The sequence below is a fragment of the Primulina huaijiensis genome, chromosome 12, assembly GCF_012295235.1.
Source record: "Primulina huaijiensis isolate GDHJ02 chromosome 12, ASM1229523v2, whole genome shotgun sequence".
Taxonomy (NCBI): domain Eukaryota; kingdom Viridiplantae; phylum Streptophyta; class Magnoliopsida; order Lamiales; family Gesneriaceae; genus Primulina; species Primulina huaijiensis.
Genome location: NC_133317.1, coordinates 16072212 through 16087517, shown reverse-complemented (window position 1 = coordinate 16087517; position 15306 = coordinate 16072212). Strand labels below are relative to the sequence as shown.

Genomic DNA, 15306 nt, shown 5'->3' with positions numbered 1-15306 from the left:
ATAAGTATTATGGTGTGACATATGTTGAAGGAAAGAAATATGACGTGCGAAACACGCACGATTATTCGTTGACGATTGCGAAGAAGGGCGACGAACGACCTTGGCTTGAATATTTTTGCAACTTTCGAATTTCACTTGAAGTTTGATGTGTGTGCCGTGTGATTTGTAGGAGAGAAGAGTTTGTCTTGAATTGGGGAGGTGGGCGTGGGTTATGGGAAGGGTTATGGGGTATTATCACTTTAAATATTTAATAAAATCCTAAATAAACTCTAATTGCTAACTTAGGTCCATTAATCATGTTAATTAGGCCCATTTAGCCCATTAGTGTTTAATTAAAAAATTTTGTTTAGAAACGTTTGTGAATTTATTAGCCGGGTTGCCAATACGTTCTTATTTTTGTTGAAAAACCAACACCGATAGAATTTACGTCCCGACGTAAATCACCTCGAAACCCTTTATTTTCAAAATATGAAAAAGCATCGATCATATTTTAAATAATTAAAAATAATTATTTAATAAAAACATTTCCTATTTTTAAGCCCTCGGTCTCCGTTTCTCGATCGCAACTCGAATAACCCTTTAAAATACATTTTAATACATGTAAGTAGAAAAAATACTAAAGCATCATATAAACATGTCACACAATCAATTTAGCAATTAAAATCATTTAATTACCAATTTTTCATATTTCCTAGATTTGCTTGCAATTGGGTTACGTCGTCTTAATTTTGGACCTTAGAATTCCAAAATATCAACTATAATTGAACTCGAGCAAGTATTTTTTTGGCATACAAATATACAGTGTCTTGGGGTATATGATTACTCAAAGGGGTATCGAGGCCAATATGGAGAAAATTGGTGCCCTTTCTACTATGATTTTGTTCCGAAATGTTCACGAGGTGCAAAAGCTAACAGGTCGGATTGTAGCATTGCCCAGATTCAATGCTCGATCAACTGACCAGGCCCTTAATTTCATCAAAATTCTCCGCAAAGCCTCTAAATTTGAATGAAGTGCGGAAAGTGAACAAGCTTTCCTAGCTCTGAAGTTCTACTTAGGAGAGCTGCATGTTCTTAACAAACTTACTCGAGGTGATGTGTTATTTGTTTATTTGACAGTTACAAGCCGCTAGCTCAAGTGGGTTACTGAACTTAGTGAATATGACATAAAGTTAGAGCCCCGAACTGCTATTAAGGCCCAAGCATTGGCAGATTTTATTGTAGAAACTATTCAGGTGGATGAGGAGGAGCAATGAAAAATTTATGTGGATAGCTCTTCATGTCAGACTAGAAGTGAGGATGGTATTCACATCATCTTACCTTGGGGTGAGGAAACAAATCTAGCTATTAAGTTGGACTTTCGGGCATCAAATAATGAAGCAGAGTATGAGGCCTTCCTCATTGGATAAAAGGCCGCTCAGAGCATGAGAATTTCCCGAGCCATTCTCTACTCGTACTCTCAGCTCGTGATTCAACAAAATAATGGAAAATTTGAAGTGAAATATGAAAAAATGATCAAATATGCCCAAGCCTTCAATAGATCTTGGGAAGAGTTCTTCAATCTCATAGTCCAGTACATCCCTCGGACTGAAAATGGGAAAGCTGATCAGCTGGCAAAAATGTTTAGCTCATTAGTCCGACTACCTAGCTCGGACATTACGTAACAAGAGCTGGTCTGTCAAACAGAGCATGAAAAAACCACGGTGATTGACGTAAATGAAGGTCGGTTGATGAGCTCCCTGAGCGTCCTATGTAGACATTGAAAGTCACGCGAGATATATTGTAAGGTCCAAAATTAAGACGACCTAAATCCAACTGCATGCAAATCTAGCTAATATAGAAAATGGTTAATTAATTGATTTTAATTGCTAAATTGCTTATGTGACATGTTTATATGATATTTTAGTATTTTTTCTACTTACATGCATTAAAATGTATTTTAAGGGTTATACGGGTGGCGATCGAAGAACAGAGATCGAGGGTTGAAAAATGAAAAATGTTTTTATTAAATAATTGTTTTTTCTTATTGAAAATTAGGTTGATGTTTTTATACACGGGAAGTAAATTTTATCGGTGTTGGTTTTCAACAAAAATACGAATGTTTTGGCAACCAGGCTAATAAATTCACGAACTTTATTAAAAAAAATAATTTTTAATATTTTAATTGAGCACTATTGGGCTTAATTAACCTTGTTAATGGCCCGAAACTACCATTAGTCTTTTAATTACTATTTAAAGTGCAAAATACCCCACAAATCACAACACATCACATGCCCACCTCCCCTTTACAATTCAAACTCTTTCTTTCACAAATATCACGGCACACACACCATCAAAATTAAGAGGAAAATCCTAGGGTTCTTCAGGGAAATTCAAGCCATCGTCGTCGTGCCATCGTTCTTCAATTCGCCAACGTTTAATCTTGCGTTAAAAATGCAAAGGCACGTCATATTCTTTCTTTTACTCATCATAACATCAAAGTATTTATTTGATCATGTTTTGAATGAAAACAAATCACACAACTCACAATTTTCGTAACTATGCATATGCATGTGGTTAACTCTTGATATTGGATTCAAAAACATGTTTATATTGTTGTTAAAGGGGCTGCCATGTATTAGGAGGTTAAGGGGCATGATTTACACAAGTTTAAAGGTCTTAGACAAACACAAAAAACGCTGCAACATGATAGAACACAAGCTGGAACCACCTTGCTGTCATGGTGTTTGAGGGGCACGGTTTAAGGGTTTGGTGGCTGGGCTTGGGTTTGGCTGGGACTAGAGCTAGCTAGGGTCTTTGAGGGGTCAAGGGATGAGTCCTAGCACCCGAGAACAAGCCAAGGGAGTTGCACAGGTTCAGCAGCGTGCAGGGAGAAAGTTGCTCGGCCAGGGGGTTTTGGGCTGGGCTAGGTTAGGTCCTTAGGGTCGTATAAGGGTGCGTAAGGGGCTGGTTCAAGGGCTGGTCCAGTGGCTAGAGTCCTAGGCGCACAAACCTGGAGTCCACTCACATGAGGAGTCTCGGCCACTTCATGCAGCTGGCTTTGTGCTTCGGTTTTGGGGCTAGGGTCAGGTTCCTTTGGTTCATAGGGTCCAATAGGGTCTAGGGAATATATGGCTCGATGTTGGCTAAAGGTGGCTCGGGCATGGCTCGAAAAAACCGAGAGTTGGCTCGAGGGTGGTCTGGGCGTGGACTTAGGGTTTTCTTTTTGGAAAACAAATCGAAACATGGCTCACGGGAGTCGAGTCATGGTTCACGAGGGCTAAAATAATATAAAAATTCTAAGTTTTTAATTTAGAAATTTTATATTAAAGGTTGAATTCATTCGAAATTAAAACGCCTTGAAAATAAATAATTAAGGAATAATTAAAAAGTCTAGTATTTAAGCTAAATAAAATTATGAGAAAATTCATTTAAGCTTAAATAATTATTTGGGACATATTAGAGTCAATGGAATTAAGAAAATGTCAAATTCGAGGATTTTTACGTCTAAGGGTAAAACAGTAATTTTGCACCCAAAAATTAGTAAACGTCATGACAGTGTCTTGAAAGATGTTTTATATGTTAAAATGTTTATTTTAAATGTTTATAGATTTTAATATGTTAAAATGCTTATTTTAAATGTTTATGGAATTTTATGATGAAACGATAACGTTAAAAAACAGGTTGCATGTTTGGTTTAAAAGAAAAATATTATATGCATGTTTAATTTTTATAAAACGATGAATATACGAAACGTTGAAGAAGTGAAGTAATTGTAACTAATACGATGATATTTGGAGATATAGTGAGGGAGAAGGTCCAAGTGGGAGCCCGACTATCGTATTTTCATTTATACGAATACGATGATATGTTAATACATAAGGCAAAGGCTCAGTTGACGGGTGAGAGTGTCGCTGATGTCCCCGTCGTCCAGTATTGTGGTTACATGAAGATGGATCCATCGCCCAAGACGTAGATGAACACGAAAGTCACAATTAACGATTTGAATTCAACGAAGGGAAAAAAAGAATATGTATATGTTGATGATGATATGTATATGAATATGTTGATGATAATATGAATATAGACATGTTGATGATGATATGAAAATGTCTATGTTAAAGTTTATGCATATTAATTAAATGTTATTTTAAGTACAAGTATTTTTCACTGTTGTATGTGATCTGTCTATATATTATGGTGTATTGAGTCTTTAAACTCACTAGGTGTGATTGATGCAGGTGATTGGATAATAATGATGTTGGAGGTCTTGATGGTTGACTTTGTTGGACTAACGGTGCACATAACTCGAGGACCATCGCTTCTATTTTTCCGCACTTATGATTTATGTTAAATATTTTACGGTTTTTTATTTATGCTTTGAGAGGTTTTTGAGAGATGATAGTATGGGCTATACTTTTCAATTTATTGATTTTTAGGTTTGGTTTTATGTTTAAATTATTTCCTTGATTTTTCAAATATTAGTTTGTTGTTTTATTTTAGAAATGGTGTCAAAATATTTTACGTATTTGTATAAGGGTTCGGCTGAAATGATTGTGAGGGTTTTAAAAAAAATAAAATAAAAAAAATTTCTAGTACTTTTAAAGCAAAACAAGTAGTGGACGTTTCACATAAGCTCCAGGTGCTTGACTGGAAGCAATCATGATATTCCTGGCCTACACATCCTTCAAGAACTTCAAAGTATATCAAATGGATGTGAAAAGTGCATTTATGAACGTCAGTTACTAGAAGAGGTCTACGTAGAATAACCCCCACGTTTTGTAAATTACTTACTCCCTGACAATGTTTATCATCTTACTAAAGCTCTATATGGTCTAAAACGAGCACCTAGAGCCTGGTATGAAACCTTATCCAAGTTTCTGATTAATCATGATTTTAGAGTAGGAATAGTTGATAAAGCTCTATTCAAATTCTCAAAGAAAGATCGTTCATTACTTGTTCAAATCTATAGTGATATCATATTTGGATCAACTAACCCCAAACTAGGCGAAAAGTTTGCTAAACTGATGCAAGATAAGTTCGAGATGAGTATGATGGGTTAACCGACATTCTTTCTCATTTTGCAAGTGAAGCAACTGGAAACTGGTATTTATATCAGTCATACCAAATATACAAAAGAACTGCTAAAGAAATTTGGCATGGAAACATGTTCATCCGCATCCACTCCCATGAGTTCATCAATTAAATTAGATAAAGATGAAAGAGGAATATCAGTTGAGATGACACTTTACAAAGGTCTAATAAGTTCTTTGTTATACTTAACTGCTAGCCGTCCTAATATTATGTTTGTTGTATGTTTATGTGCTAGTTTTCAAGCTAGTCCTAATCAATCACATTTCTTAGCTCCTAAACGCATATTGAAATATCTGAAAGGCACATAAAAATGTGGGCTTATGGTATGATAAGTATTCATCTTTCAATCTAGTTGGATATTCAGATGCAGATTACGCAGGATGAGCTTGATCGCAAGAGTACGAGTGGCTCATGTCAGTTTCTAGGGGCCAGACTGATCTCATGGTTCAGCAAGAAGCAAACATCTATTGCTACTTCCACAACTGAAACTGAATATTTAGTTGTTGGAAGATTCTGAGCTCAAGTGCTCTGGATTCAGCAACAACTGAAAGATTATGGAGTAATTGCTGAAGAATCGCCAAGCTTCTTTGACAACACCAGCTCCATCATGTTATTAGATATAATCCAGTTCTCCATCACGAACCAAGCATATTGATGTCAGACATCATTTAATCTGAGATCATGCTCTCAAGAAAGACATCAAGCTGGAATACATCTCAACTGAACAACAAGCATTGGATATCTTCACTAAGCCACTACCCGAGACTAAGTTTTCTTACTTTAGAAATATTTTAGGGCTTATTGATTTATCTTAATGATTAATTTAGGGGGAACGTAGAATTTCAATGAGTCAAGTGATTAGAAAAATGTCAGTGGTTCATAAACTAAAGTGATTCTTTCATCAACTGATCAGTCGGTATAAAAATAAACTGATCTTATCGCATAAGTTAACTAACTTTAATTTGGTTAAGTTCTTTAATAAAAAAACGAGACTAAATGTGGCTGTAAATTTGAATTTTTAAATTTTAAATTTCAAACGTTAAAATCTCATATTTGCATAATTGCCAAATTTCGGTTTCTAAAAATAAATGGCAACGGTTGAATGGCCTATTATTATGATCAAACTTATAACGGACTGCCACATGTCTGAAATTTGAAAAGTCACGAGAAATATTTAGTAGCCGCCCTTTCTCATATTTGTTATCACACTTTCCAAATTTTCTTAAGTCTCGAAACCTTCATAACAAATCACTTATATTCTCCTTCACTCTTTAAAGATAAAATCAAATCAAAATGGCTGCTCAAACCCCATCTTTCTTATTGAACGCTATTGCAATCGATTTCGAATCAGTTCTAGAAATTTCTGATGATTCAGTTCGCAGCATGTTCGAGAAGATTGAAGCATCTTGGCTTCGTTACTTTCTAGGGCCGGAAACTCAAGAGATTCACTCTGCATAAATAATATCTATCTATGAATCTAGCTCGGTGACAGACGAGCGAAAAATTCAGATGAAAGTGAATGACCACCTTATGGTCATTGATGAAGAATTTTTTAGGAACCTATTTCATCTTCCAGCTGAAGGCTTCACCAGCTTTTTAGAGGTAGATGCTGTCAACATTGAAGAGATATTGACCGTTCTTTCAGCCAGTGGAAAAAGGTTGAAGTCTCTGATCCCAAAAAAGAACTAAAGCTAGAATTTCAGCAACTGGCTGACATTGTTGCTAAGGGCATTCTAGCAAAAGCTGTTTCCTTTGATGCCCTCACACTCGAGAAGTTCCAAGAGATGACTGTGATTGTGAAAGGGATCAAGATGAACTGGTCATTTATTTTGTTCAATATTCTGAAAAATATGGTGCAATCCACGAAGCTGTTCAAGGGTTCAGCACTTCATCTGAGCAGACGGATAGAGGACTCAAGGATTCTTCTGGAATCTTCCTCGTTAGTTACAAAATTCAAGGTGTACAATGCTTACAGTGTTCAGCCAAAGAAGTCCGGCGTTGAGTTGACAGGTGCTAAGCCCAAGAAGCTATCAAGGCAAAAGCAGTTGCTACTTCAAAATCTGAGAGGAAACTGGTTCTATCCACTAGTGACTCAGAGAAGACCCATTCTCCTCAACTGATGAAGAAGCCGAGATCTCAGAAGATCAAGCCAGCTGCCACTCCAGGATCTCTTCCTGAGCTCAGACTACTGCCCTTCGGAGCTGAAGTACCCCTCCCTGCAGTTCTGATTTAGTTAGTTCTACCAGCAGCCAAACTCAAGACCAAAGCTGAAACTGACTGCCCCTCCACAATAATAACTGAATTCAGAGAGAAGCTGAAGCCGATTGGAATTCCAGCTCCTCTCACCACAGTTGTCCGCCTTATCATTCTGCGTAGGCACGCCAAAAAGAACTGCTCATCAGAGAAGTGGTGGACACAACTGGTTCAAGACTTGATCTGTCTCATGCCCTAACTGATCCGAAGGGCAAGGCAAAGCTGACTGAAGAACCAAGCAGATAGACCTTATCATGGACGCCATCAATGAGCATGCTTGGCTTAAAATCGAGCATTATGATGAATGAGTGCAATTCAGAACAGTCACCCTCGCCAAGAAATTCAAGAAGAATAAAGTTTTGAAACGCTTCATCTCACTGGACTCGGCAGTGATGAAGGCCGTAAAGGCAACCTCAGTCACCCAAGCCATGGAGAGAAGGTCATACATCTTTGAATTAATGAGAATCAAGAGGCTGACTGAGGTAACAGCTGAATTAAAGTCGAACTAGGATCAAGCTTGTCCAACTGCCTATGCTGATCGATCAGTTTTCCAACAACTGTATTCTGATCTCATCAATCTCCAAATGAAGGTTAAGAATTGGCAGATGGGACAAAAGTTACATGTTCCAGTGGAAACTAGCAGTCCCACAACAGCTGGGAAGTTCATTCCAACTTAAGTTGCTGAGGAGCAGTTAGCAGTTCCAGCTGAAACTAAGTCAGCTATGGTATAATAGGCAGAACTGATTCCAAAGGTCCCTCTTCCATCCAACTCTGCTGATCAACCCTCCTCATCAACATTATTAATTATTTTACCAGTCTATGAAATAGCAGCACAACCATCTACCTATATTGTAGAAGACCTATTCCTAGAAAATGTAGATGAGTTGTTGACATCAGTCGCTGAGGATATTCAAATGGAATACAAAGATGATACAACTATTGATGAAGTTGTTGTTGCTCCGATAGAAGAAGAAGCATATGAGGATTCGGAATTTTGAAGAAAATTATCTAACATGGATCGAAGGAGAAACTCAAAAGCTCGAGGATTAGCTTAAAGGGGATCTACGCTATAAGGAACCACAACAACAGAAGAGTCATCACCGGAGGAGTAAACCACTAGCTCATGAGCCTAATATTTTAGTTCAAGGAAGCTCATCCATTCTTGTCCTAAAAGAATAAAAAATGGAGCTAGGAGAAGAGCTAAAGGAGTGGACAAATTTAATATGCAAGAAATAACCATTGAGTTAACCAAAATGACCCTTGAGTTGGATGAACTTTGACCACATTGAACTTTGACCATATTTGCACCTATAAATAGGACCTCATAGGATGAAGAAAATGCTACAAAATTCCTCCCCCAAAAAGCCTCCAAAGTTCGGCCCCCCCCCTCTCCACACAAAATGCCTCTCGGCCGCTGCACCAAGAAGGAAGAACGAAATCTTCTACCCTCTATCTCGTGCTATACATTTCTATCAATACTGCTGTTGAGTTCTGTCCAATTTCCGTCACCACCCGTCCGAGTTGCAGCAAGTTTCGCACGTCCGAGTTTCGGCAAATTTCGAACTACACCTTCAGATTCCAGTAGAGAAATTTGATAGTTCGGTAGCATAACGGCAATGTGGTGAAAGTTTGAAAATAACATGAAGAAATCTCCTATTTAGAGTAGGGGGTCTCTTAATCATGACCACATGATCAGAAGTATTTGGACGGTGTGGATTGTATCGGGAGTCCGAACTGTCCCCTCGAGAATCTGAACAGAGGCTAAATCACGGTAGTCCACGTGGGCATCAAGGGACTGGAAATAAAAGTCACATGGATCGAGGTTTCGATTCTCATGGATCTTAATCTTAACCATTCATTATCCTCCGTTTCAACAAAACGAAAAGGCATGAACAAACTTTGAGTTGCAATCCGGAAGAAAACTTAAACCACTCGGATTACAATCTTAACCGCTCATTTCAACGGTTGGGATGCCATCACGGAAAAAATGGCTTTACAAATTCGTTCTTTAATCGGGTCGAACCAAACATTCAGTCTAAACTTAATAATTCTTTCAGGCCGAAATGAAGGAGGTAATATTGATACCCTCGGAAAATCCGACCCGGCCCGAATCATGTCGACTGACCCGAACTACATATGAACTATGTATAAAGATTATGAGCCTAAGAATAATGTGCTCAAGCCTAAAAAGTCCAGCATTATGCTCGAAAGTTGAACTACTCTATGCTCGGTGAAAGTCCTATCAATGATAGGGACCAAGGAGCCAAACCCAATGGTTACCGACCCGAGCTCAGGTAAATAGGGCAGCGAATAATGTTATGTCTATATAAAATTTTGAACTAAATCCTTTGTGATGAGGAAACAATCTCTAGGAAAATGAGATAGATTATTCAGATTTATAAATTACCAAAAATAAGGTAAGATCATCACAAATATGGTATTTTATGGAACTTACACTACCAGTGTAGAGCCCAAAATAAGCACACACAAACCCATGCATTTATTTATTGGTTAAATTATTTATTTAATTTTAAAATGATTTTAACGATGCATGATTTATGATTTGCTTTATTTTTAAATTATTACACGTTTATTTGATGCAAGTTAAAATGTTTTCTTGAGTTTTATGTTTCAGGCGAATATTCAATGCGTGATCGAGAAAAGAGACCGATGACGATTTAGGCGATTTATGAAAGCATGGTATTTTATTTCAAATATAGAAAATTGGTATTTTAAATGATTTACGAATTTTAAGGCATTTTAGAGCCTAATTTAATTTATTAAATGATTTTAAGATTTTAAGCTTTTCAAAATTTCTAAGTTGAGTAGTGGGGATTTTTAAATCTTGAAAATGATTTTTTTTATTTAATCTTTGAGTGAGATTAAATAATTAGATTAGTATTATGATATCAGTAATTATTTGATTAAGTATTTTTTTTATCCTAATTATCACACACACACACACACACACACTCTTACACATACTCATACACACACCATCGGCACACACACATTACACACCTTGTGTTTTCATTTTAGAGGAGAATAGCAAGGGTTATTATTTAGTCATTTCTGCAGCCTCCATCTCAACCCCTTTCCCTTGAAAACTTCTGAATATTTTCATTCATTTTCGAGCAAGAAAACGTTCAGAAATTGTCTCTCGGTCATCCCTCGTGATCCACCGCGTCGGTATTCGTTATCTTCGAGCGTTTAGACGCAAAGGCATGTATATTCTTTTATTTTTGCATCAATCTTGTTGTAGTAAGTATTTTTAAGCGTATTGTGTGTAAAAATTTCTGTATGTTATGCAAAAGTTTGAGCTATGATGTTGAAACGATTTTTGGAACGATTTTTAAATCTCAAAACTGAATCTGGTATCATTTCGAGTCTTGTGAATTTTCGATCGATTTTCTGGAAAAACTTCCGAAATATAAAATGTCGTACTTTTTGATATCTTCGATTTAATAGTAAATTCGTAATTTTTGGACAAGAAACGAGTGAGTTATGATCATTTTTGTGTGATTGCTGAAACTATATAAAAATGTGTTTTTTGAGGATTTTCGAGTTGCAGGCTTGGTTGGGAATTGCTTAATGGGCGGCGCCCGAGCGGTAAAATATTACCGCCCGAGTGCTAGGGATTCTGGAAAAAAAAATATTTTAGTATGTGTTGCAGTTGCCCAAGCGAGATCCAACAAAGCCTTCAACGTTATATAAGTATGTTCGACATACAAAAGAAAATGTTTTATGTTTTTGAGGTATGCGAATTGTCTTGTGACAAATTATGAACGGGTTTGGAAGTCAGAGAACGTGTCCGGGAACCTCTCCACCCTGGTAAAGCATGACCGGTTTATGATCAGGATTGGAAAGCGGTAAAGCATGACCAGAGACCAATCAACCCGATAATGCATAACCGGAGATCTTATGTATGCGGCAATGGACGTCCATGCCAGCCCAGTACTGTGGTTTAGTCTGATCAGGCGCAATATGTATGGGTCACTTGCTTTGAAACATATCTCTACGCAAAAATGATGATGATTATGCATGTCTAAGTATGTATGTTGCATCATGATTATGAAAATGTTTATGAAATGATGACACGTCTATGCTTATGTAAGTAAGTTCAGAGTTTAAGTACGTAAGTGCTTTTTTTAAGTGCATGTGGTTTTATTATGTATTACTTGCTATTATCAGTGTATACATGTTGAGTCGTTAGACTCACTAGACTTGATCGATGCAGGTGAGGACGAGTTTGAGGAGACGAGAAGCTGAGACCAATGAGATGGCTCAGACTAGGCGAAGGACTGACCCGAGGCCTGCTTAAGTTTTAAGGATTTTTATGCATGTTGAACTCATTTACTCTGATTTTAACGAATTACTTGTGTTGTTTTAAACAAGTACTTGTTGCCAAGTCGTTTATATTTCAAATATTTGATCAAGCTTTTTATATACAAATGTATTTGTAGAGATTGTTAATTATTTATGAAAAATTTTTATTTTCCGCAAATTTTAAGTAGTTTAAAAGTACGGTACGTCACATTTGGTATCAGAGTAGTGTTCTTGTAAAGAGTTATGCCTATTGCCGGTTGCGAGAAGCTCACGAAGTCACGCTTCAAGTCTGTAAGTTTTAAAGTTTTAAAATTCTTTCATTTAGTAAACATCAAGGTCACGATTTATACATGTACATGTTTAAATTTGATTTATGTGCATCTTATGATATGGATATTATGTTCGTGCATGTTGTTTGCGTGTTGGGTAAATTTTGAAACAATATGCCTCCTAGACGTATGATTGCACGTGGAGCAGGCGAAAAGGATAGAGAGGCTTGGGATGAAGAGAGGCCACTCCTCCTCGCCCACCGCAAGATATGCAAGCACACATGCTTGCAGGGATGACTCAATTCTTCACACAGTTTGCGGGGAACAATGCTGGAGGAGATACAAGAGTGAGGCTGCCTAGGCCAGAGGCGGTGTATGAGAGATTCAGGAGGACGGATCCAAAGGAGTTCTCTGGGACTACTGACCCGATGATAGTTGAGGGATGGATTAAGTCCATCGAGATGATATTCATATTTATGGAACTACAGGATACAGACAGAGTCAGGTGCGCCACTTTTCTATTGACAAGAGACGCTAGATTATGGTGGAAGAGAGGGTCTGTGTCATTAAATTTGCAGACCCTTACTTGGGAGGGTTTCAAGGAGGTGTTTTACTCCAAGTACTTCATTGAGGAAGTACGCTCCTGTCTGACTAAGGATTTCATGACTTTGAGACAGGGAGATAGCAGCGTGGCAGAGTTCGTAAGGAAGTTTGAGAGGGCGTGTCACTTCGTGCCCCTAATTACGAATGATGCCCGTGAGAAGCTGAGACATTTCATTGATGAATTACAGCCGATCTTGCACTGTGATGTTAGAGTTGCTGGTCCTACTACTTATGTTATTGCTGTGTCGAGAGCCTTGGCAGCAGAGAAAGACCAGAAAGACATCGAGAATGACATGCAGGGCAAGAGGCCCTATCAGGCGCCCCAGCAGCAGCAATTCAAGAGGCTTTTCCAGGGACAGCAGAGAAAGATGCCGTTTCAAGGACTGCCGAAAGGAGAAGGTCCTATACCGCAATGGAAGGCTCCTCAGAAGCCTGGTGAGTATCCAGTGTGCCCGAAATGCAACCACCAAAATATGGGGCAGTGTTTATGGGCTCAGGAAAATGCTTCAAGTGTGGAGCCAGTGATCACATGCTGAAGGACTGCCCGCAGTGGAGGCAGCCGACCCAGGGAAGAGTGTTCGCCATGAATGCTGAGGAGGCGAACCCAGCCACTACTCTATTGACCGGTAACCTATTTAATTCAGCACCGTATTATGTTTGCCATTCATGTTTCGAATTTTACTTGGGATTAATAGCATGTTGCTTTCGTATTTTGGGAGTCTTTGAATAGAAATTTTCAACTATGCATGAGGTTAAGATTAGTATTTTGGGGTATAATTTTATGTGTTGTGCTAACGTCTCTCAGGAAATATCTTCATAAAGAGAATAGCCATGAAGGCCTTGTTAGATTTTGGGACCACTCACTCTTTTATATCAGAGACGTTCTCTAATTATTTGAATGTCAAGTCCATTAGATTCGACGTGAACTACTCCGTGACAGTCCAATCAGGGGAGGAGTTATCGGCTACTAGCATGATCAGAGATATCGATCTTGAACTACATGGCCACCTTTTTTACGTCGATCTGATTGTGTTTCCAATGTCGGAGTTTGATATTATCTTGGGGATGGACTGGCTGACGAAGAACAAAGTTCTAATTGACATCCAGAAAAGGTCAGTGTTGGTAAGACCGTTGGGCATGGAGCAATTTCTTTTTGAACCAGACAGGTGGAGAAGTTTCTCTCGCATGATCTTTTGCATGCAAGCACGGAAACTTATACATAAGGGGTGTCAGGCATTCTTGGCCAGTATTTTTTCAACACTTGACGCACCCACCTTGTCGATGTCTGACGTACCAGTTGTCAGAGATTTTCATGATGTTTTCCCAGACGACGTCACAGGCCTTCCACCAGAGAGAGAGGTGGAGTTCACCATTGACCTCGTGCCAGGCACTGTGCCAATCTCTAAAGCACCGTACCGTTTGGCTCCAGCAGAGATGTTAGAGCTCAAACAGCAAATTCAGGAGCTCCTAGACAAAGAATTCATCCGCCCTAGTTTCTCACCATGGGGCGCACCAGTACCATTTGTAAAGAAGAAAGATGGAAGCATGAGGTTGTGTATCGATTACCGAGAATTGAACAAGGTAACGATCAAGAACAAATGCCAGTTACCAAGGATCGAGGACTTATTCGATCAGTTGCAGGGAGCTACAGTGTTCTCTAAGATAGATCTACATTCTGGGTACCATCAACTGAAGGTAAATGATGCAGATGTTCATAAGACAGCCTTCAGAACTAGATATGGGCACTATGATTTCTTAGTGATGCCATTTGGGCTGACGAATGCTCCAGCAATTTTTATGGACTTAATGAATTGAGTATTTCAGCCCTAACTAGATCAATTCGTCATAGTATTCATTGACGACATTCTTATATACTCGAAGAGCTATGAGGAACATAGGCAGCATTGGGGTACAATTTTGCGAGTCTTGCAGAGTCGCAAGTTGTTTGCAAAATTCAGTAAGTGTGAATTCTGGTTGGAGAAAGTAGCATTTTTGGGACATATTATATCTAGCAGTGACATTGAGGTGGATCCAGCTTAAGTGGTCGCGGTAAAAAAATGGGTTGAGCCGAAGAACGCGTCAGAAATCCGTAGTTTCCTAGGCTTGGCAGGCTACTACAGGAAATTTATTTAGGGGTTTTCCTCGATTACAGTGGCACTCACTTCATTGACTAATAAGAATGCTAAATTTGTGTGGAGTGAAGAATGTCATAAGAGTTTCGATACTTTGAAGCAAGCTCTTATCTCAGCGCCAGTTCTAGTCATGCCAACAGGGCAAGACAATTTTGTGTTGTACACCGATGCTTCTAAGCTCGGTTTAGGCGCAATATTGATTCAGCATGGTCGGGTTATAGCCTATGCATCCAGACAATTGAAAGTACATGAGAAGAACTACCCGACTCGTGATCTCAAGTTAGCTGCCGTTGTCTTGCGTTGAAGATATGGAGACATTATTTGTACAACGATAAATGTAAGATATTCACTGATCACAAGAGTCTCAAGTACTTCTTCATGCAGAAAGAGCTGAACATGAGACAAAGACGGTGGTTGGTTTTAGTAAAAGACTACGATTGTTAAATTAACTACCACCCAGGGAAAACTAATATTGTAGCAGATGCTTTGAGCAGGAAGGTAGCAGTCGTAACACAGCTGTCAACGCAGAGATCTCTTCAGTCAGAGATTCAAAGGTTTGGCCTAGAATTTTATCCTAAAGGCAGAGATTCCAAGTTGCCTAATCTGACAGTCCAGTAGTCTTTGCTAGCCCGAATACGTAGAGGTCAGCCTTC

General features: G+C 38.5%; 1 protein-coding gene across 1 annotated transcript; it reads left to right on the top strand.

The window, feature by feature from the left end:
- The first annotated feature begins 12211 nt into the window (after positions 1-12211).
- LOC140989430 (uncharacterized) lies at positions 12212-14957 on the top strand. The gene is made up of 4 exons (XM_073458633.1): positions 12212-12352; positions 12497-12956; positions 13327-13908; positions 14674-14957. Exons 1-4 carry the CDS (start codon positions 12212-12214, stop codon positions 14955-14957), a joined length of 1467 nt encoding a protein of 488 aa, XP_073314734.1.
- Positions 14958-15306: the final 349 nt, after the last annotated feature.